The sequence below is a fragment of the Phallusia mammillata genome, chromosome 5 (assembly GCF_965637545.1).
Source record: "Phallusia mammillata chromosome 5, kaPhaMamm4.hap1.1, whole genome shotgun sequence".
Classification (NCBI taxonomy): domain Eukaryota; kingdom Metazoa; phylum Chordata; class Ascidiacea; order Phlebobranchia; family Ascidiidae; genus Phallusia; species Phallusia mammillata.
The window spans coordinates 5744604-5767084 of record NC_137256.1 but is presented as its reverse complement, the minus strand read 5'-3'; the positions used below and the strand labels follow the sequence as shown (position 1 = coordinate 5767084).

Sequence of the window (22481 nt, the reverse complement as noted above, 5' to 3'; positions counted from 1 at the left end):
AACAAGGCACAGCATAGGAGTCGATTGACAGCACGTGAAGTCACTGAGGGTTGTTCAACGGACGCTTTAAGGATGAAATTTCCCTGTAACAAGAAACAGAAACAGCAGCAGGTGACCAGTTCCACAATATATGCAATATCTAACCCAAGAGCTCAAGACGTTATTACATTTAAAGAACAAGCATTGTGGGTGTGTAGATTACAAAGTGAAAAACAAAAACAAAAATCACAGCAAATTTATGGGTGATATAAAATATTATAAATAGTGCACTAGGTCATACAGTGATATGTACAATACACAAGGCGGCATAACATTAACGTTAAAAGAGGCGACGTCAGTGATATGAAAAACAAACAAAAAACAAATGTGCACTCTGTGTTACATCGACAACTTTAGTAACGAAAATACAGGACGCCCTCGAGGACAAATTTCGATCAAAGTATTTTGATGACTGTGTATGGGTAAGACACGCTGGACCATTTGGCCGACTTCCGGCCCATAAATCCCTATATTGCAGAAAACAAAAAATAACTTGCCTTTACCGCCTCAAGTGATGTAGTTTATAGTCGTGGGAAATTTGCAGGGCATGTGCCGCGTGAAAACAGAAAAGCAAAACAAAACTTATTTGTGTAAATTTTGTTGTTTTCAGTGCAATATATAGGGATGAGCACTGCCGTTGGTTTTCGTGATGTCCCAGATTTGGAAACAAACGAAAGTGATTCGGACAACGACTGGAGCGACGAAGAAAGCCAAGAAAATTGTGGGCAACAAGTAAAGTGCATTTTTACCGGCAAATTGTTCCCATCTGCCGAGAAATACTTCAATAGTCTAAAAAATGAGTACAGTTTTGACATATGGAACCTTGTGCATAACGAATTCGGTTTAGATTTTTTTGGTTATGTGAAACTTATTAACTATCTTCGAACCCATTTCGGAGACAAAAAACCACCATCTATTGAAGATTTAACTCACCACAGAGAGGCTTGGGAAACAGATTGTTATCTCAAGCCTGTGATACAAGATGACCCATTACTGCAATTCATGATTGATACAGAAGATGAGGATGATGTTGAGAGAGAAGAAAGTGGTGTTTTTGAATCTTCATTGCTAACCCCAGTCGACACAGAAAAGAGTTCTTTTAATATGGACAAAGAAACAGACCCTTTAGTTCTCAGAAAGATGGTAACTGAAATGCAAGGTAAAAACTCCCAGCTTCAGGTGCACTTGTCTGAAGCTGTTTCACGAATGAATGAGATGAAAACTTTCATGAAAGATTGTATTTTGACTGGTGAAATGTACAGGCCTGTATCAGCATGCCGGATGCAGCAAGTGGAAGAAGAAGACTTTGAAGATTCTGGATATTTTGGTTCCTACTCTCACCACGATATACATGCGGAAATGCTACAGGATCATGTGAGAACTAATGCTTACAAAGATGCGATTCTTATGAATTCTGCGAGTTTTAAAGACAAAGTTGTATTGGATGTTGGGTGTGGGACTGGTATTCTTTCCATGTTTGCTGTAAAGTCTGGTGCAAAGCATGTGTATGCTGTTGACATGTCCGATATTGCATACCATGCCATGGATATCGTGAGAGAAAACCACATGGAGGACAAAATTACTGTTTTAAAAGGGTTTGTTGAGGAGGTAGATATTCCAGCAAACGTTGACATAATAATTTCAGAATGGATGGGTTACTTTCTTTTATACGAGGCTATGCTGGACTCGGTACTCTTTGCCGCCAACAAGTGGCTAAATCCAGATGGTTTAATATTGCCTGACCGATGCAGCATTAGTTTGGCTGCAGTGCATGACGAAAGTCTATGGCAATCCCAGATGGTTTTCTGGAACAATGTGTATGGGTTTAAGATGGAGAGTTTGAAAAGTAAAAGTCTTACAGAGGCTTCTGTACATGTTGTTAACCCATCATCTATTATTTCGGACCCAGTGGATGTTGTTGAGTTTAACATGCACACTGTTTCTGCAAAAAATCTGGACTATCAGGCAAATTTTGTGTTTAAGATTACAAAAAGTGGTGTGTTTTCCACAATTGTTGGTTACTTTGATGTTAAATTTGAGAACGGTTTGCAAACACCAATTTCATTCAGTACAGCTCCATGGTGTAAATCTACACATTGGAAACAGACAGTGTTTTTTCTGAAGGAACCTTTGCAAGTTCAGCAAGGGGATCAGCTTGTTGGTTCAATAGATTGCCATAAACACCCAAAGGATCCTCGCTCTTTGGAAGTTGAACTATGTATAAATAATAAGAAACAAACATACACTATTTCTTGAAATGGACACACATATTTTAAAATATGATAACCATGTTCAGAATAAGACCCAGTGCCTACTTTTCCGTGTTAAGTAACAAACCTAAAATTATTATTCTGAGAGTCTTTTACTACCAGTTCTTTTGTTTTCGACTTGGTTAACAATAATTTTCAAAAGAGGTTCAAACCTTAATTTTAGACCATGAATAATGTAAATGTGATTTAATTAACTTTTCATGAGGCAGATTTTTTGCCTGTAACTTTGTGAAAATTTAGACAATATGTGGTTTTGAAGTTTTACGTTTTGTTTGCCACATGAACAATCATCCCATCTATTACTGCTGTAACAATCAATGTTCCTTTTATGTCTAGTGAATCAGGGTAGTCATATTTTAGACAAAGAAGTGTGAATGCAAGAACTAACTAATTCTCTGAAAGAAACTGCTGCAAATGTAAGAAGTTTTACAAATTTTTGTGACATGTTAGGTAACCCACTTGTTTCATAAACCTCTTATACATATACAACTAAACATAAACACATTTTAAATGAAAGACTCATTATATGAATATATTTACAATTTTATTAAACAACAGAAATGTACAGTTGAAAATTTTTGCATCTAGATATCAGGAACCATGGGATGGATCAAAAACATTAAGCACATGTGAATCTGCCAACGACAAGCTTGTTGCATCATAAGCATAATTTGAATGAGCATTTGTGGACATTTTTCCAGAAGGTCTGTTAAGTATAAATGTATTTTAGGTAATTATTTGTAGTAATTGATAAAAAACAATTTCCACACAAACCTTTTTTTGATATAAAGCCATGCTGCAGCAATTACAATTAGCACAAAAGCAACAGAGGCAAGAACTGCAATCAGTATGTTGTGATCGAATTCGTTTGCTTTTATGTTGTCTGCTGTATTGGCTGTGTTAACTGTAGAACTGTAAACTGAGATTGGACTAGAAGATGGCATGTTCGTTGAGGGTTTTATACTACTTGTTAAGGGTATTGAGCTACTTGTTGTGGCATCAGTCATATTTGATGCAATTTCTTTTTTGGATTCTGTTTGGGCTTCTTCAGTCATTGTCACCATGTTGGTAGTTGATGGAGATGTTGTCATTTCCACTTGAACACAATCAGAAAGTTGTTGCTCAGTAAGACCTGCCAGACTGACGTTAACCAGGGCCACTGGGTATTTGCATTGAACACAAGCTAGCCCAGTATCAGCACCACAAGAGGACATGCTGTCGGTTTTCTTTAAATATTCATCAAATTGTTTTTTCAGTTCGCATGTGCAGTTCCAGTCATTTTCTCGTGTGTAAAACTCATTATTTTTTGTGGAAAAGGAAAGTTGGGTGAAGTTGAATGATTTAATCTTGTTGTTGTTGATTGATAAATAAGTAATCTTATCCAAACCCTGTAAAAAACATTTCGAATTAGGTTGTAAGTAAACTTTTTACCATGCAGTTGTTGTCAAAACTTAGTCAATCAATTCCTTGTTAGTTGTTTTTAGTAAAATTGATTAAATTACAAAATTATACCTGCAAGGCATTGTCCTCGATACTTGAAATTTTGTTGCTTCCCAAATCCAATGTGTGCAAACTTGTCAAGTCACAAAAACTACATCCTGGAATTTGCTGAATAAGGTTTTGTCCTAAATAAAGGTCTTCAAGACTGGTTAAGGGAAGAAATATGCTTCTGTCAATGTAGGAAATCTTGTTGTTCTGCAAACAAAAGATATATTGTCATTTTCATTATCATCATTCTAAAACTGTTAGTTCATTATGGGTCCCCTTCCCTGAAGGGGACACATATTGTTTTTATTCAAATTGTTTTTCTTTCATTTTTTCCCCCAAAGTTTGTCGACTCGTTTTTCCATCAAATGTTTGATGGATTTGGCTGAAATTTACACTGGTGGTAGATACAGTTATGTAGATGTGCATCCCACTTTGTTTTGTTGATAACCCCAGTATGTACCCCGCTAGCCCCCTAAAATGGATGTTTTTTACCCAAAGTTTGTCTGACTCGTTTTTCCATCAAATGTTTGATGGATTTGGCTGAAATTTACACAGATGGTAGATATATTCATGTAGATGTGCATACCATTTTGTTTTTGTTGATAACCCCAGTATGTACCCCGCTAGCCCCCTAAAATGGGTGTTTTTTACCCAAAGTTTGTCTGACTCGTTTTTCCATCAAATGTTTGATGGATTTGGCTGAAATTTACACAGATGGTAGATATATTCATGTAGATGTGCATACCATTTTGTTTTTGTTGATAACCCCAGTATTTACCCCGCTAACCCCCTAAAATGGGTGAATTTTTAAACAGTGTCAGAATTGGCTGAAATTTGGATAGCTTTTATAGTATGCCATTTATAGGTGTCGATTGTTGTGTTCAACCCTGTAGTCATTTACCCCACAAGCCCCTAAAGTGTAAAACGTATTTGTATGTTACTGGGCACCACAAACGAAAGATTTCTGTGGCGCAATAGTGTTAAAAGGGCAACCAGTTATATGTTGCTCGTTGGTGGGTTGCTTGCTAGACGTTTTTGCGCCATGGCAGTTAGGGGCTTGTTAACAGCCCTATGACGTCAGAAACATTAACGGTTGTTGCTCAAAACACCTCTAGTGGTCGAGATTTTAAACATTGGTGGATTTGGCTGAAATTTTGCAGTACTATTGATTGAGTCATTGTGGTTTTTATATATTTTTTAGTTTGTGTGTCGAACGCAATTAGTTACCCTACTAGCCCCCTAAAATGGGTCAGTTTTTAAAAACGATAAATAGGACATACTTCAAACAATATCTGGGGTGAATCTAATTTTATAGTTTGTGTTCTACATAGTATTATTATTTAAGCCCAGTGCCGATCACTGTGTTTTACCATACAACACCCGACTTTCTCATGGTTATCTCTTGAATTGCATTATTTTCAACTTTGCATGTGTGGGGACCCATGAGTTTTTGCCTGCAGAAACGACTAAGGTTATAAAAGACGATGGCTAATATGGGACCCAATACAAAATAAGCATAGGAAATATATTAATGTTTTAAAATAGGTTATAGTGTAAATGCAAAGACAAAATGTGCGAAGCCACCCTTCTAGTTTCTTAGTACATTCAGTTCGGTGGTCTGTGTTTATGTATGCTTACCTGTAGGTTTAACTCGATTAAATTGCTAAGACCCAGAAATGTTTTGTTGTTAATTGATGTAATTTCATTGCTGTTAAGATTCAATACCTGTAAACATTTAAGTTTTAAGACTAATTGTCAAACCTTTTACATACATGTTACATACACACTTACCGATAACTTTGAACTATTCACAAATGTATAGTCTTCAATCCATTGTATTTTGTTACCAAACAGTAGGACTTGAACCAATTCAGTAAATGTGTTGAAATCAGTTTTGTTGATAAACTTGAAATGATTCAGGGCCAAAACGAGAACTTGCACATTGGTGGGCACTGGGTCTTTAGATTTTATTTCAGTTATGTTTTGGTTTGGCGGCACTGAACAAGTTACCAGAACTGTCTGATTTGTGCAAAACAAGTTTGAAACTACATTTCTCTTTGATCTCAACAAGGACCTGACACCAACATTTCTGTGTTTTGCCCCAAGTGCATCTACATTTCCATTCATCTCAGGTAAACAAACAAGGGCAAGAAAGAGAATCCAAAGCGATCTGTCCATTGCAAAATTTTTTCCAACACAACTGCTATGCTTTCATTGAAATGTGTCTTCGACAAATGGTCCTTGTATTCGAGTGCTTGTTTCTAAACTACGGAACTGCATCACCGCCATGACTAATACAATTAATCTTTTACTCGTTCTTAGCCTAGCTGGGTCCAGGTCAGCAACTTAGCAAGACATGAATCAGGGGTGAATTCATCTGCAAGCTATACCCTTAAATGGATGTTAGTTATCTTCATATCTTGTAGACATTGTAATATTAGCAAAATAGAGAAACACATGTTTGGCTTAAGATGTACCTTCACCTAACAAAATTGTAATCCTTTTGTGTATTCCGTACTACACCACAGTGGTATGAAAAGTGTGTTTTCTTTCAAATGTGTGAACAGGTTGTGCTAGCAAATGCTGTTGTTTTCTTGAGATGTTGGTGACAGGTATTGATATTTCCTAAAATTAGCAACATGCCAAATTAGTATTTTTATTGTTCAGAGTCTGACATAGCAGATTGAAATCACAGAGGTAAGACATTACGTCAAAAGTGATTCATTGTCCATAGGTGCTCACTTGTTTCATACGCATGCAGGATAGTAATCACAATGTGTCATGTTGTAGGATAATTTGCTTTAATCACCTTTCTATCTTGACGTGTGATTTTTTTTCTTCGAATGTTATACAGGATGTTGACATCACTGACCCCCATGTGTTAATTACGACTGATTTGTGTAATATTCTGTGTCATCGCCAGTTCAATATTTGGTCAACTTGAACTTGATCCAGCATTATTTCAACTTTCATTTTATGCCTTGTATTTGTAAAACTTTAATGCTTTTTTTACTTAATTTTCAAAGTCACTCAATAAAATGCGTTTTTTTTAAGTCTTATTTTTGTAAGAAAATGTATTTCACCGGGAATATATTTCTTCTTAAGCACTGTCACACTTTATTTGATAACCGGTTTTTACCGTAATTTGTTGTTGTGCATAGCACATTAAAACAATACTTGTGCCCTTGCCAAGATGTTTGTCACAGGAAATGAGTGTGAATAAAGTTGAGATTAGCAACATGTTGTTGTGATATTTGTGTTAGTCATCTTAGGATGTTGTTTACTTTTTTGATTCTGCTATTGATCTCATGTGGTCAACTTCATGTTAACCACTCTAACTTGATATGTAGTCTGACCCACAAAAAATGCAACATGGACACCATGTGTTGTGTCCTTTGAAGCATTTATTGTTTGTTTCATTAGCATGAAAGTTGGTGTTTTAAGATGGACGGAAAGAGCCACCAAACCACCAACCTTTTTGCAGTAACAGACCTGTTTACAAAATCATCACCTATGTGGGGCCCCCCTATAAAGTAACCCCCTTCCGGAAACACACAAAATATCTTTATAATTTGCATTAACAGGCTCCTGATACCATCCCTTGGTTGCATTGGCTGGGGTAGTTTGGAAACTACTGCACTGCACCAAACTCATTTACACATGCTGTTATCTAGTATCTGTTTGGGAACTTATTGTTGCACAACTTAAACTTTAAACATCCTGTGATATCTAAAAATCTGGTTTATGAAGCTCTTCTGGCAAATGTACATTTGCTAGAAGAGGTCTATAAACTTGATATTATGCCTGGCTTATATATCTAAAAACCAGTTTTTTTCTGCTGGTAATATGTGGATAGATAGTATGACTCAAAATTGTGGTATATTGTTTTAAACAACATGTGGCTGCTGCAACAACACAACTTTATCATGTGCAGTTTATTGTTTTCATATTGGAATGATGTTTAACAATAATGTAACAAAACTGGACATTGCATCATGCAGGACAACTTTGATAGATTTTACTTCTATTTGATAACAAAGCTATGTTTTAAAAAATGAAATAATTGTAATAGTTAAACTCATGAAAAAGCACTTAAAGGACATGACATAAATATACAATGATGTTAAACAAATCCTAAACTGATAGATGCTGCTTTGTTTATGTGAATAGTTATGAACTATTTTTTACCCCCCAAAAAAGATTACAAACTAGGTTTTAGTTATTGCAAATCAGTGCTTTTAAAGAAATGGTGGAAAAGAAAATTAACATCACAACAAAATTACACACACAATGCAAAACCACAGCAAAATTAAATGAGACTGTCAGTGCACGGTTTACAATAAAAACAGAAAACCAATGACAGCAAATATAGTTGTAAAGATAAAAACATTGGCTTTTCCGATACCACTTGTAGTTGCCTTGTTGGTTTTTGCAGTAGTGGTAAAATATTTTGCAATTGACATTTCATACACTTTGGTGGAGCTGTTGTGTTTGTTGTCTGCACTTGAAGTTGTTTCTATCTTGGATTGAGTTGTTGTTGAAATTGTCGATGTGTTTTGTGAGCTGCCTGCCATTGTTGCCTCAGATGCTGTTGTCATAGATTGGGTTGCAGAGGGTGTTGTTGTCATGTCATTTTCCATGCAGCCAGATATGTTGTGCAATGAAACAGAATGTAGAGTAACATTTTGCATATTTTGAGGATAACTGCATCGAACACAGGCCATCCAATTCACACCTTCACATGGTGTTGTGCTCTGAGATGTCATTAGAAATTCATCATATTGTTTCTTCAGTTCACAAGTGCAATTCCAGTCATTTGCTTGTGTATAGAAATCAGTAAGATTGGCAGATGTCAGTTGGGCAAAGTTGAATGTTTTAATTTTGTTGTTACTGATTGATAGAGAGTACACCTTGTCAAGTCCCTTAAAATGTAAAAAAACGCAACTGGGATTATAGCAAAGCTAAAAAATATACTTAACAAATTTAATACTAATCTATCCTTTTTTTGCTGTAGTTTAAATAATATATTTTACCTGAAATGCATTATCTGCAATTTTTATAATCTTGTTCCATCCTATGTCCAATGTGTTTAAAGTTGTCAAGTCACAAAAACAACATTCTGGAATTTGATGGATTAAGTTTTGGTTCAGAGAAAGATCTTCAAGACTTGTTAAAGGTAGAAATATGCTTCTATCAATATGGGCAATCTTGTTGTTCTGCAAACAATAGGTGTATATTAATGTTTAATGCAATAAAAGCAGTACTAACAACTTTTTGTTATGGTTGGGCATTAAAAATCATTAACTTACTTTAAAACCAATGCTCAATAAATACTGTTTCCAGACTCTAGAGCAGGGGTTTTAACCAGGGGTGCGAGAACTGTTCCTAGGGGGGGGTGCGGGGATGCTGAATAATTAAGGTTGGTTAGGTGTATTCTATAAATATACCAAAACACAGGGGTGGGTGAAAATTGTTGGTGATTTAAAAGGGGTGCAGCAAGGAAAAAAGGTTGAGAACCACTGCTCTAGAGGTTAACACATTCGATTGTTTCTAAACTCCAGAGATTGATATTGAAAACAAACATTATGGTTGTCATTAAAATGGTTGACATTTACGGGTCAACAAAATTCTTTCCTGGGCCTGCAGTTGGACCCTTCTGTTTTATACCTCAACATAAAACTGTTGGGTTAAAAGTTGTTTACTTATTTATGCATGCTTACCGCATGGTCCAACTTTGTTAGGCTGTTTAGACCCACAAATGTTTTGTTGCTGATTGAAATGATAAGATTGCCTCGAAGATCCAAATCCTAAGAACAACATTTTTATGAGACTTTGTTTGGGCACTTTCCAACCATGTATTTAGACTGCTTTTTTTACTAAAACACTATTTTTATGCCTATGTTTAAAATTGCTGTTATTTTTAATTAGGACAAAAAAGAAAATAGCCAAAATCGATTTTGTGTTCAAGATATTCCGATGCTTTATCCTACTTTTTAGGTATTTTCTTCACAGTTGAGACTGGAAACATTTTTTAAGTTTAATTGCAAAAGGCTATTAATGTTATGTTAGGGAAAGCGAAAAATAAAACATCATTTTTCATTTTAAAACTCTATTGCAATGTTTTCGCAAAATAACAATTGGGATTAAACACTATTGTATTTTTTGTTTTAGTATTTTACAACTTACCAATAATTTAGAGCTATTCACAAAAGAGTAATCTTCGATCCATTGTATTCTATTGTCAAACATTAGTAAACGAAGCAATTCATGAAATGTGTCAAAATCAGTTTTGTTAATGAATTGAAAATGATTCCAAGCCAAAATGAAGACTTGCACAGTGGTAGAAACTGTATTTGTATCTATTTTTGTTATGTTGTTTGATGGCATCACGAAACATGTATGAGGAGCCACAGCATTTGTGCAAATCACATTTGAAGCCACATTTCTCCTTGATCTCAGCAAAGACCTGATACCAACATTCATATATTTCTCTTCAAATGCTTCCACCTTTTCTGCTCTGTTTTTTGCCTTTGCTTCAGTTAAACAAACAACAACAACAACCAAAACATTGACCCAAAAGATGCTATCCATTGTAGATAAATTCTCTTTTTTGAACTGATGTACTATGTTACAATTGCAAGCTATCCTTGACAAATGATTGTATCATACCATATTTCTTGAAACTAAGCAAATGAACTGCATCATTTCTATGATTCATTTGTAATCACTATCTTTCTGGGCAATGTATGACCAGTTCGTAACTGGGCTATACATCTTTACTCCCCAGCACATTACAACTAACTTTTGTATTATGCCTCTATAAACACTGTGCTTTGGAACACTATATACGGATCTGTTGATAAGTTTAATGGTGAAAATAACGGGCCAAATACTGTGCTTGTGTCGGTACACATACATTTGGAACAGCAAAATATGAAACCAAATTTATTTTTTGCAAAAAATTATTTACGATGGTTTGGCCTGAAGTTTTGTGATATGTTTGCTGCTTTTTTACATGTCATTGGGTTGTGCTTATACACAGTGTTTTTTTAAGGTGTTTTGGGGGACCAAAACGGTCCCCCAAATTTTTCCAGTGGTTTCCCAAAATTTGGACTTGCAACTACAACTACAGTTTTTGGTATTTAAATGAAACACTTGCGGTCTCTTAAAACTACTTAGCGGTCACCAAAACCAAACCTTAAAAAAACCCTGCTTATACATGTTGCAGTTCTTTGTTTTAGGTGACAGTTAATACTTTCTTAGAATGCATAAACTCTACCGACTCCATATATAAGATGTCTTAATTAGTATTTTTCCTGTTAAAATAATGTAGGGGAGTGAAATGACAGATTAAACAATGACTTTTTAACAGCATCACATATTTTATTTGTGCAAAAACTTAAAAATGCAAAATGCAAATAAAGGATAAAACTAAAAACATCTTAAAAAGGCAGTAAAATAAATACAAAAGTTATAAAAATATGCTAAAGTTTGAGGCCATTAGATTTGATTATTTTATTGCTTTCGTTATGAATCTTCACTATCTAAGAAATAGTTGCAAAGAAAATTCAAACCAAAAACAAAACTACAAAACAAAATAGCCAATAAACATTACAGGATACTCATTGCATGGTTTACAATGATAACAAATAACCAAAGACTACAAATATAGTTCTAAAGGTAAACACACTGGCTTTTCCAAAACCAATGGTAGTTGCCTTGTTGGTTTTTGCAGTTGTAAAATATTTTGCGGTTGATATTTTTTGAACTTCTGTGGAACTGACATGTTTCATGCTTGAAGTTGTTTCTGTCTTGGATTGAGTTGTTGTTGAAATTGTGGTGGTGTTGAGTGAGCTGCCTGTTATTGTTGCCCCTGGGGTGGTCATAGATTGTGCTGTATCCCTTGGTGTTGTTGTCATGTCATTTTCCATGCAGCCAGATATGTTGTGCAATGAAACAGAATGTAGAGTAACATTTTGCATATTTTGAGGATAACTGCATCTGATACAGGCCAACCAATTGACTCCTTCACACAGTGCTGTGCTCTGAGACTTTGTAAGAAATTCATCATATTGTTTCTTTAGTTCACATGTGCAATTCCAGTCATTTGTTTGTGTGTAAAAATCAGTAAGATCAGTAGATGCCAGTTGAGCAAAGTTGAATGTTTTAAGTTTGTTGTTACTGATTGATAGAGAGTACACTTTGTCAAGTCCCTTAACAGATAAAAAAGAATTATATTAGGTTTTAGGAGAAGTAAAATATAATTAACAAATTTGATACCAATCATTAAACGTTTAGCAGGGTTCCCGCGGGTATGGAAAACCTGGAAAGGTTATGGAATTTAAATTTGTATTTTTAAGGCCTGGAAAAGATTTGAAAGTATGGAATTTGACACCTGAAAATGCCAGATGGAGATAGGAATTTCAAATTACGTAACGTTTGTATATTTGTTGCAAGTATGGCAAATTGACTACATATACCAAAGCCTCTTTTCTAGTTTTACTATGGGAATTGCATGATTTTTTTAGATTAAGGTTATGGAAATTCGGGTTTTTTTCTTGAAAAGTTTTGGAAAAGTCATGGAATTTATAAACAACAATTTCGAGGGAACCCTGGTTTAGTCACTGTGGATGAAATAATATATTTTACCTGAAATGCATTGTCGGCAATTTTTAAAATCTTGTTGCTTCCTATGTATATTGTGTTTAAATTTGTTAAGTCACAAAAACAACATTCTGGAATTTGCTGAATAAGGTTTTGTTGCAGATCTAGATCTTCAAGATTGGGCAACGAAAGGAACATACTTCTATCAACATGGGCAATCTTGTTGTTCTGCAGGTAAGAATTAAAAACATTAGTTGAAAAATATTTCATTTTGTTTGTTTAAGAACAGAAAGAATGTTCCCACTAAGTCATTTTAAGTGTATTTTTTTTCAAAAGAAAATTACAAATTGAACCGACAGACAATAACCCTACCTAAAATAACCTAGTAACTGTTTACACCTACCTTTAAATATAGTTTTGTCAAATTGCTTAGCCCCACAAATGTTTTGTTGTTAAGTGAGGTTATGGCATTGTTGGACAGATCCAGTTCCTGTGAAACATGAAAATCAGTATTTCCATTCTAAATAATAATTGTATCATTCAAATCTATTATACAACTTACCAGCAACTTTGAATTATTTACGAATGAATAATCCTCAATCTTGCTTATGGCATTGGAGAACATTCTTATGTATAGAATTTCATAAAACCTGTCAAAGTCTATTGCCTTGATGGACTGGATAAGGTTGTACACCACCAGCAAACGGTGTACAAGAGGCACAGGGCTAGGGACAGTGATTTCAGTTACGTTTTGATTTATTGGAATAAAACAAGTTCTGAGTTTTCCACCTATTCCAGTTGTATCACAAATCAAGGACATGACAACATTTCTTCTTGACCTCAATAATATCTTTGATGCCGAACCAGTTTCTGTACTTCTTAAATGTTCATCAGCTATTCCAAACAATTCCCCTTGCCTTGTACTAGATTTAGTTAAACAGGCAAACAGCAGTAAAACAAAGACATTTCTGTACACTGCAGACATCTTATCCAACCTAAAGTGACGTCCTCTCAAGGCAAGATATTTAAAGCAAATAAATTCACCTCCAAAATGTTTGTCTCTAAATTGCTTAGATTCATCAATATTGTAATTATAGTTCACAGTACTGCATGAGCCATCGCATCCTTTACCCTAAAATGTGGATCAGCTAGCTTTTTGGACATGAATCATACCTGTATCATACGTATCCAGACATGCAACCCTTGCATGGAGAAACTTGTATGTTCTGTGTCTATGAATCAGTCTGCATTACACTCATAACAATCACTAGAACCATTAAGGTGGTGTAAACAATCACCAGTAGTTTTTGGCAAGAAAGTGCAACCACAAACCATCCAATTTTTAGCACTTTTGCACCCTGTGAAACTTAAAAACTGGAGTGGCTTTTTTTAAATGATTAGATGTGCAACATTTGCTCAATTTCAACTTTCACCTAGTTTACCCCCATAAACTGACAATCTTAGATATAAAACATTCTTAACAACTCCCAAAAAATCCTAAACCTGTTTTAGGGTAACAAATTACTACACACAAAAACCTTCAATTTTATTTTGCTGCAGAAATGTTACAAAATAGGTGTGATAAACAACAAAAACATGTACAAATAGTAGATAAAAGTTAAAAGCAAAGAATTGAACAGAAGAATATAGTTAAAAACACAAAAACTTTCTGCAAGAAAAAAACTCCTGGACTGCCTGATGTTGAATGTTCTGTGCTCTCAGTTACAGTATAGGTGCTGTTTCCAGTGCAGTTATTTAGTAAAACAGAATGAAGAAATGATCCCTTTAGTTCATTTGGTGAACTACACTTCACACAAAAATAGTCTCTTTCGCATGATACTGATTTGTAAATGCTTGCAATCATTTTAGTCAACTGGATTTTCATTTTGCATGTACACTTCCAATTGTTGTCGCTGGTGTCGATAGTCACCAAAGCTGTTAGTTCTGTAAATTGGGTAAAATCCATCTGTGTAAGTTGATTACTTGCAATATTCAGGATCTCCAGGTCACTCAAACCCTGCAAAAAATAACATGTGGTAACTTCTATGGATGTTTTTTTAGATTTCAGATATTAGAGAATTTTTTTCATATTCTAACTAAGTTAGGTAAGTTTTTATTATTCAGATGGGCTTTGAATATGTTAATATAAGAGGACTATGACTGTTTCTCATACTTCAGATAAGTTAGCAACATTTTTATACTCTAATTAAGTTGGTAAAGTTATCATATTGCAGATAGACTATGAATAAGTTAACATAATAGGACAATGGCTGTTTTTCATACTTCAAAAAAATAAGCAACTCCTTTTCATATTGTAACTTAGTTAGTAAAGTTATCATATTGCAGATAGGCTGTTAATAAGTTAATATAAAAAGACCTGTTTATTTGCATTTTTACCTTAAATGCTCTTGTATGGATGTAGGTGATTGAATTTTCATTTAGCAAGAGTTTTTGCATTGTTGTGTTGCAAAATGCACATTCAAGGATTTCTGTAATTTCATTTTGTCCAAGGTCCAGGGAAGATAAAGAGTTGAGATAATGAAATGTTTGGTTGTTAATTGCTCCAGATATATTGTTTTCCTAAAACATAGAAAAGAGTTTTGAAATTCCTGCAGCAAATAGATTAGCTCACTTGTAGGTTTTTTTGTCGGTTACATGTATATTTACATACTACTAAGAAGCATTACACTGTTTACAAAAAATTAATAAACAGCTGTAAAAACGTTGCAATGTTTTGTAATAAAAATTGTTACCTTTAAGTTCAAAGTTTCAAGACTTGTTAGACCAAAAAAGATTTCTTCTCCAATTCCAGACAAGGCATTGTTGCTCAGGTCCATAATCTACAAATTTTGTAACAGTAGGTTTAAACGTTGTGCAGATGATTCTGGTTAACCACATGCCCAATTTTCTAAGCTTACAATGAACCAGAGTCTATCAGCAAACACAGTTTTCAGTTTTGGATTTTACAGTGCTGATGCCAGAAGTGATTTTTTATGCCACGCCAACCATTGTGCTGATTCATTTCTTTACTTTTAAACTAGTTGAATGTAATGCATTGCTGCTTTTCAGTTTGTTATAGTGTAAGTCGTATATACCAGGCTATACACCCAATTCTGCCTCCTTTTTTGTCAATTTTAATTCAGGTGGCACTATAAACCATCATTTAAAAAATGTTGGCACACCAAGATATTACCTGAAAAAAAAAACTAATTTGACAGGCAGCCACATTCAAAAGGTTGCTGGCCTATGCTATAAAACAGATTTATGCCCTGGCCTATGCTATAAAACAGATTTATGCCCTGGCCTATGCTATAAAACAGATTTATGCAGTAACAAGAAAAAATCTTAAAGCCCTTACCACAAGTTGGTTCTGATCTTCAAAAGCATGATCCTCAATGGTGGAGATGTTATTGGTAGAAAGTTGTATTGATATGAGATTGCCAAGGCCCCGAAAGGTGCTCCTATTTATGTATGGCATGGGGTTTGCAGTCAAATTAAGGTACATTACTGTTTGTGGAACAGTGTTGTTTAAACTAACTCCTCTACTTGCTATTTTTATGGTGCAATTTCTGTTTCCGGAGTCGCAGTGCAGTGTGTTGTCTCCGAATAGTCCATCGGTGGAACTGCACGACTCCCAGAAACTGGCATTGACATTAGCGATTGGAGTTGTTCTCAAATCTGCTGGAATATGACATCTGATGCACATGTTGTCATACATGCAGCTTGATGAAGTGACCAGTTCTTTGGTTTCTAAGTATTGGCTCCACAAATGACAATTGCAATACCAGGGATTTCCAGACATCCGGACTTCCACCAAACTCTTTCCTACAAACCAGTCTGAATGCATTTTCGAAATGTAATTATTGTTAATACTTAATTCCTGTAGGTTTGATAATCCATCAAACGCTTGTTCTTCTATATGTGTTATTCTGTTGTTTGATAAATCCAGTTGTTTCAAGTTTGTAAGGCCATTAAACATGCATGAATTAACTGCTGTCAGTTTGTTTTGACCCAGTTTTAAGTTTTTCAGTTGAGTTAAGTCCTTTAAAGCGTGACAGGGAATCCTCAAAATGATATTCTTGCTGAGTTGTAGATTCTTTAATTGGATCATTCCAACAAAAGTGTTAATGGTGGGAGAACCGATTTGGTTGTTGTAAAGATTTAGATTCTGCAGTCCTGTGAGGTATTGAAATGCCTTTTCTTGAATGACATTGATTCGATTGTGTTGGATGCTGAGGAACATCAAAAGAGCTCCTGTCTTTGGGAAGTCATTGGACTTAATGACGCTGATGCCATTGTTGTCTAGAACAAGTTTGACAGCTTTTGCAGGAAACGGTGTTGGGACTTGAATTAAATAAAATGTGCCATTCGGTGGACAGTTCAGAATCCTGAAATCCCCCATCTGTGTTTTTAAAATATAATTTTAAAAATTTCCATTTTAAAATTTAAAACCATTTTAAATTTTAAAAAATTAATAAATGCAAAGAAAGGAACGTTTCAACTGGTTTAAAACAAGTAAAATTACACGGATACACGGACTTGAAAACTTCTATTTGACAAAAACAAACAACTGGTTTGGGACTTATTTTTTTACAATTGTTTTTTTTGGGCTATTTTGTTGTTGATTTGCCCAGACTTTGCTCATAAAACAAATTATGTCTATTAAACAAGCAAATTTTTGGCCAAATCAACTTAATATATGCTTGTTGCAAATTACTAATTTAAACACATACTTTTAGTGGTTCATTAATTTAATATTTAAATGGACAAAGATGCCTCTGTGCTTCATGCATCCATTTTAAATTTAGTACTAGGTGTAAATCTAAGGCTTAATTTTGACCTCCAACAAAACCCCATAAATTATGTAAAAAAATTCAACAAACAATAGTGAGCACTTTTTTTCCATTTATAAACTAAGTCTTCCAAGTCTAAATACTTACCATTTGACAATGGCACCCTGCCGGGCAAAATGATCCTTCAACTTCATAAACTCCATAATATATCAAAGCCAAAGTAAACAATAACTTTGCCATATACTCCATCTGTTTGTTCCAATCATGGACTTATTTTTTGTGGTGTGATTTGAGCAAAACGTTTTAACCTCTGATAACTCCCAAGAAAAAATGCCACATACTGAGAAACGTTTAATAGCCATTTGTCACGACATGTGGATCATTAATTTGAAGGCGAATTAAATTTTCCACTATGACTTTTGACTGCAGTTTTGTGATAATTAAAAAACTTTAATAACAAATATTATCAAAAAAGCAAAAAAAGTTTTTGGTCACTAATTTGTACATTTCAGGTTGTTTGTAAATGTAAACTTTCTGTTTTTAGGATCACATTTGATGCATCCGATGTCAACTGTGAAGAACATATACACCTGTTGGACTGTTTTTCAATTGGTGTCATTTGGTGTTTTTCATTTACAATGACGCAACAGGGTTAAACAATATGCAGGAGGTGAGAAGTCACCCTAATGATTCAAATCCCAGAAGCTGGCTTCGTGTTCGTACATGGTGAAAATGTCACAGACAGGAAATAGATTGCATTATGTCATATTACGTTGTTGTGTCATGCAAGTTAGTCGATTATGCCTCCAAGACGCAGCAGCTCTCCAATTGGATAAGATGTCGGATGTAAAAACGTCATCTTTGTTGACTAGCAGTTGTACCTTACTATATGTGCTAATTGGGACCTACAGCTACATGAAGTTGTCTACACCAGGCGTGTCAAACTCGTGGGGTTCGGGGGCCACATTGCAGTTTGGAATTATGCCGAGGGCCGCATGTGATTTTTAATCTAGTTTTATACACTTAAACAACCTTTTCGGTACGACGACCGCATTGCAGATCCTTATTTCACCAACAGCCACCAATTATCTGCTGGTTTTTGTTTTAAAATTACGGATGTAAAGAAAAAGGTTTATATCATATATATACCATCTATTGACGCCCCCATAAGCCCAGATTAATTTCCAACTTGATGTACAGATTGAGCTGCACAATGTGAAAATCAGTTTTAACTGTTAATTACGTCAGAATCTGTATTGTGACGCATTTCGTACCTGTTTTTTTCGCATAGTTTGCACACAATAGGCCTACAAAAAGTCTGTCGCATATGGCTGCTAGGCTGGTAATACTCTTTTCAGTAACACAAAATCAGTTTGAAAATCAAATGTTTTGGCAAAGGAGTTTTAATTACATCACGGCCGCTAGTACATATATTTTAATGCGGTCGTACGGCCGCGGGTTGTACACCCTTGACTGAAACTTTGAGGAACGGTTTAATTACTATCGTTACTATATATAACATATGAATTAGTATTTATAAATTAAATTTCGGTAAATGTCTGTTTAAATAATGGCTTTCACTTTGAAAAGTAAGAAAAATTTAGTATAGTCAGATAAAAATCTGCCAAAATACTACAATTGTTGTTGACTGTTCGTGGGCCGCATTGGGGGGCTTCGTGGGCCGCATGTGGCCCGCGGGCCGCGAGTTTGACAGGCCTGGTCTACACCTTGGTGTATGTGCATTTGTGTAGACGTTTTACATTTAAGTTTTTTTTTTACTTCTTATTTTGAAAGTAAAATTCTCCCCCGTTTGAAGATTTTTAACACACCATTTTCGCACACTTTAAAAGAAATTGCAAAACTGCATTTACCAGCCATTAAAGCTTTTTTTTGCATTTTTATGATTAATGGTACTTAAGCCAGCCAATTATTTGCCGTTTAGCGAAGTTGCCTTTTAAGAGGAAACACGCTCGCTTCATGTCAACGGTTCACGATTCTGAGCAATTATAAAAGCAGAAATACCCGACAAAAGGAATTAGATCCCTCTTAACAAAACCAGTTTGGGTCGCAACCTGTATGTAGGAAACATAGCACATTGTTTTATTTCTCTGAACAAAGTAGCAGTGGCATTTTGAGGAAATTTGTCGCAACGTGCCAAACTAACGTGTCTGGCCTAACAAAACACCCGCACGTGGGGCGATTTCGTTTTGACCTATTTTACTTTACTGCGTCTACCTGATATCGTGTCTTTGTTGTTTTGTCCGGGGTGTTTGTGTATTTTTTCACAAAGGCCTACTGTATAAGTTCGGTAACTTAAAAATCATTCAGTTAACACACGTTAAACAAATAGTCTTTATATCTAGCTTTTGAAAAATAAAGTAAGGTTTTGGTCCAATATAATAAGGCCAATATCTCTACGTTTCTGCGATGGGTAGCGGCATGTCTTAAAAATATTGACATTTTTTGCATTTTTATTTCAGAATGCGCTAGAAACAGTCGCCTTTCGCAGAAATGATCAGAACGTGATATGTTGTGCAGATTTGAGAAGCTCGACTTCGCCTACTGGTGTTCGCTGTTTGATGACAATGCAGTATCTGAATATGTGTTGAGATCAACTAGAAGAAAAACTCATATGTAGAACTAATTGATTTGCCTTTTTTGTCTTGATGATTTTGATCCACGGTTAATGAAGCAATAACAAACTACTTGCATTTTGGCTTTGGTTTCGTGACTTCAATGCATTGTACTGTTACTAAGGGCAAATGTGTATTTTAAAGCTGAATTGAGCTTGGCCATTGAAAACATGTTTGCTTGTTAACGGTTGTTTCCTCATAAACTTCGCTTGTTTCCTCACAGACTTGACCAGGTTTGGCCATAAAACCATCTTTAAACACATGGTTTTATACACAGCATTTGCAATATTGTTATGTCACAGAGAACCACTGATTTTAATTACAACGCTAAATAACGAAAAGCATAAATTTGTTTGTGAACTTACCATGTCTTGTGAAGCCGCAATATATTTTGAGTGCTTCATAGGTTTTGCTGTGTTTTTTTAAAACGGAAAGTTTCAGGATATATTTTTTACGTATACTTACAAAGATAAACTCCAAAGCATTCGCATAAAGTAAACAACATATACCAAATACTGCGACCACAAGATTTACCATAACAAGTGTCAAAATCTTTCAGTTCTTTGCCTTCTACTGCTGAAGTGTGAAATAATAATCGAACCCCATGTTTCGTATGTCAGCAGAACAGCCGTGAGGCTGGCCGTAGCGCTAAGACCGTAGATAAAAAAAGGCCGCCTGACTGCGAAAGAAAGCTATTAGTAATTCCGCCAATAGCATCAGTTACAACGCATACTAAAGTTGTAGCTGTTGTTCGCTTCAAAATGGACTTGCTAGCATTGGTTCCATGTCTCTGTCTTGCGCAACGAAACGGATACAAAAGAAGAAAAAGCATCAATGCCTGGCCTGTAGCATTGACTGATGTGGCAAGAAGAACCGGCCATACATAGTAATTGTTGATGTAACGACAACCGAATTTTGTTTGTGCGAAGTTGTTGATTAGGTTGAACACTACGCCAAAAATATGTTGTCCGCAAACCATTAAGACGACGCTGGTGTAACTGATAGCTTTAACCCATCTGTCTAGAAGGTGTTCAAGCGCTGGGTTCTTATACAAAGTCGCCAGCTTCATCCATAGCAGGGGCGGGCAACATACGGCCCGCGGGCCGGATCCGGCCCGCGACGGGATTTTGAGCGGCCCGCAGACAGTATCCGGTCTTACATGATAATGTGGCCCACGGCCACAGTCTGCCGCAATCCCCCGCTACTTGCTTAATACGTCAAATTATAGTTAGAACGGACAGTAATGCTCCCCAATAGCAAAAACTTTCCCACCGTTGTTACCATTGCACCTTACGTCCATTGTTACGACATAACTGCCAACCTTGTGCTTGGCCTGCTTTCACGGTTTCCTTTGTTTCCACACGTGTAGCCTAATTAGTGTTTCAGCAGTATCTAAGTCTGTGGTGTATGCATTAAATTTGCTGTGGTGAATAATTTTATGTTATATCAGTTAGATTGTTTGGACTGTATTGTAATTGTGACGTTCTTGAATGTATTTGGTTTAGGTGGTCACAAATCCGTTTTAAATCACTGGATAAATACGCGATTAATGTATCGATTCTAGAATCCGGCCCGCCAAGTACTTCATTTTCCCATATCAGGCCCGCCGACTGGAGAAGTTGCCCGCCCCTGATCCATAGGAAGAGATACACCAAAGATATCGATGTAACGTGTAATTCTACGGAAATTTTTATCGCGGTATTGCATACGGTGCTATAACTTGGTATTATTCCCACTACAAAAACGACTGAAATACTGATCAAATACACAAGAATCGATGCTGCTGCTACAAAGGCCAGGAAGTATAGCACAAAGCCATCGTTATTTCTTGAAAACTTTCCGTGTTGAACGCCGTAGTAAAGCATAGATGCCAATATCCACAGCGACAGCAGAATAGATACACTACATATTACAAGTGGGGCGAGCCAGTGTGCTTCTTGATGACGAAATATGTGCTGAAATTCAGTCAGGTTTTCGTTTGTTATATTGTACACTTTTTGCATAATGTTGGTTATATCAACGGGCCTGCATATATTTTAACACGTTATACGTAGTTCTTAGCGTGATGTGCAAAAAATATAACTTCTTTGAAATCCAACGTTTAAAGACCAACACCTGTAATGCAAAAAAATTCATGTTGTTTTGTTTGTCTCCAACACAAACGAAATTGTAGCGCAAAATGTTTTAAACGGTGTTTTATACCGGAACGGAACGAAACCAAATAACGTTATTCGTTCTGAGCAAACTATTTATTTCGTTCTGGACCGATATTTTTATTTCGTTCCGGTCTGACCGAAATAATTTATAACGGTATTTTTCGGTATTTCGGTCTTAACAAAAGAACATGTCTTTACAACTATTAAGCGAAAAAAGAAAGAAAGTTGCAACACACAAGAATTATAGTCGGTAGTTGTTACGTCACGTAAGATTTGTCAATGATGGCCAAGCGGATGTAAATTGTAGGATTTTCAATTTTGATTATAGCTTAAGAGCGCGAAATTTTCAGCAATTGTTTCATGTCAAATGTTCAGAACGAAATACCGGAATAAAAAATAACGGTATTTCGTTCCGTTCCGGTATTTTGAATAATTTTTATTTCGGTATTTCGTTCCGGTATTTGAGACAAAAAATATTTATTTCGTTCCGGTATGAAA

The 22481-nt window shown here is 35.5% G+C and overlaps 4 protein-coding genes, 1 long non-coding RNA gene and 2 pseudogenes across 7 annotated transcripts; 2 read left to right on the top strand and 5 right to left on the bottom strand.

Annotated features, from left to right (window-relative positions):
• The first annotated feature begins 563 nt into the window (after window positions 1-563).
• Window positions 564-2645, top strand: LOC145227676 (uncharacterized; annotated as a pseudogene). Its single transcript, XR_013859949.1, has one exon. The product of XR_013859949.1 is annotated as an uncharacterized LOC145227676 (transcript).
• Window positions 2646-2786: 141 nt separating this feature from the next.
• Window positions 2787-6857, bottom strand: LOC145227678 (uncharacterized). Its single transcript, XM_080092563.1, has 5 exons — window positions 5589-6857; window positions 5436-5522; window positions 3822-4004; window positions 3084-3697; window positions 2787-3015 (listed from the first exon to the last, which is right to left on the bottom strand). Exons 1-5 carry the CDS (start codon window positions 5973-5975, stop codon window positions 2901-2903), a joined length of 1386 nt encoding a protein of 461 aa, XP_079948689.1. The 5' UTR covers window positions 5976-6857; the 3' UTR covers window positions 2787-2900.
• Window positions 2947-20440, top strand: LOC145227688 (uncharacterized). 2 transcript variants are annotated; one of them, XR_013859951.1, is made up of 4 exons: window positions 2947-3013; window positions 12564-12635; window positions 17739-17864; window positions 19733-20440. It is a non-coding gene; the product is annotated as an uncharacterized LOC145227688 (long non-coding RNA). The 2 variants fall into 2 exon arrangements; XR_013859950.1 differs by having other exon boundaries at window positions 19675-20440.
• On the bottom strand, window positions 7802-11779 carry LOC145227947 (uncharacterized). Its single transcript, XM_080092908.1, has 4 exons — window positions 11582-11779; window positions 9518-9604; window positions 8831-9013; window positions 7802-8719 (listed from the first exon to the last, which is right to left on the bottom strand). The coding sequence occupies exons 1-4, from the start codon at window positions 11777-11779 to the stop codon at window positions 8132-8134; spliced, it is 1056 nt and encodes a 351-aa protein (XP_079949034.1). The 3' UTR covers window positions 7802-8131.
• On the bottom strand, window positions 12784-13825 carry LOC145227943 (uncharacterized). Its single transcript, XM_080092903.1, has 2 exons — window positions 12964-13825; window positions 12784-12891 (listed from the first exon to the last, which is right to left on the bottom strand). The coding sequence occupies exons 1-2, from the start codon at window positions 13384-13386 to the stop codon at window positions 12784-12786; spliced, it is 531 nt and encodes a 176-aa protein (XP_079949029.1). The 5' UTR covers window positions 13387-13825.
• LOC145227675 (uncharacterized) lies at window positions 13935-17622 on the bottom strand. The gene is made up of 5 exons (XM_080092561.1): window positions 17342-17622; window positions 15760-16803; window positions 15155-15241; window positions 14799-14981; window positions 13935-14418 (listed from the first exon to the last, which is right to left on the bottom strand). The coding sequence occupies exons 1-5, from the start codon at window positions 17441-17443 to the stop codon at window positions 14020-14022; spliced, it is 1815 nt and encodes a 604-aa protein (XP_079948687.1). The 5' UTR covers window positions 17444-17622; the 3' UTR covers window positions 13935-14019.
• LOC145228180 (uncharacterized) lies at window positions 20373-20896 on the bottom strand (annotated as a pseudogene).
• Between the last annotated feature and the right edge of the window lie 1585 nt (window positions 20897-22481).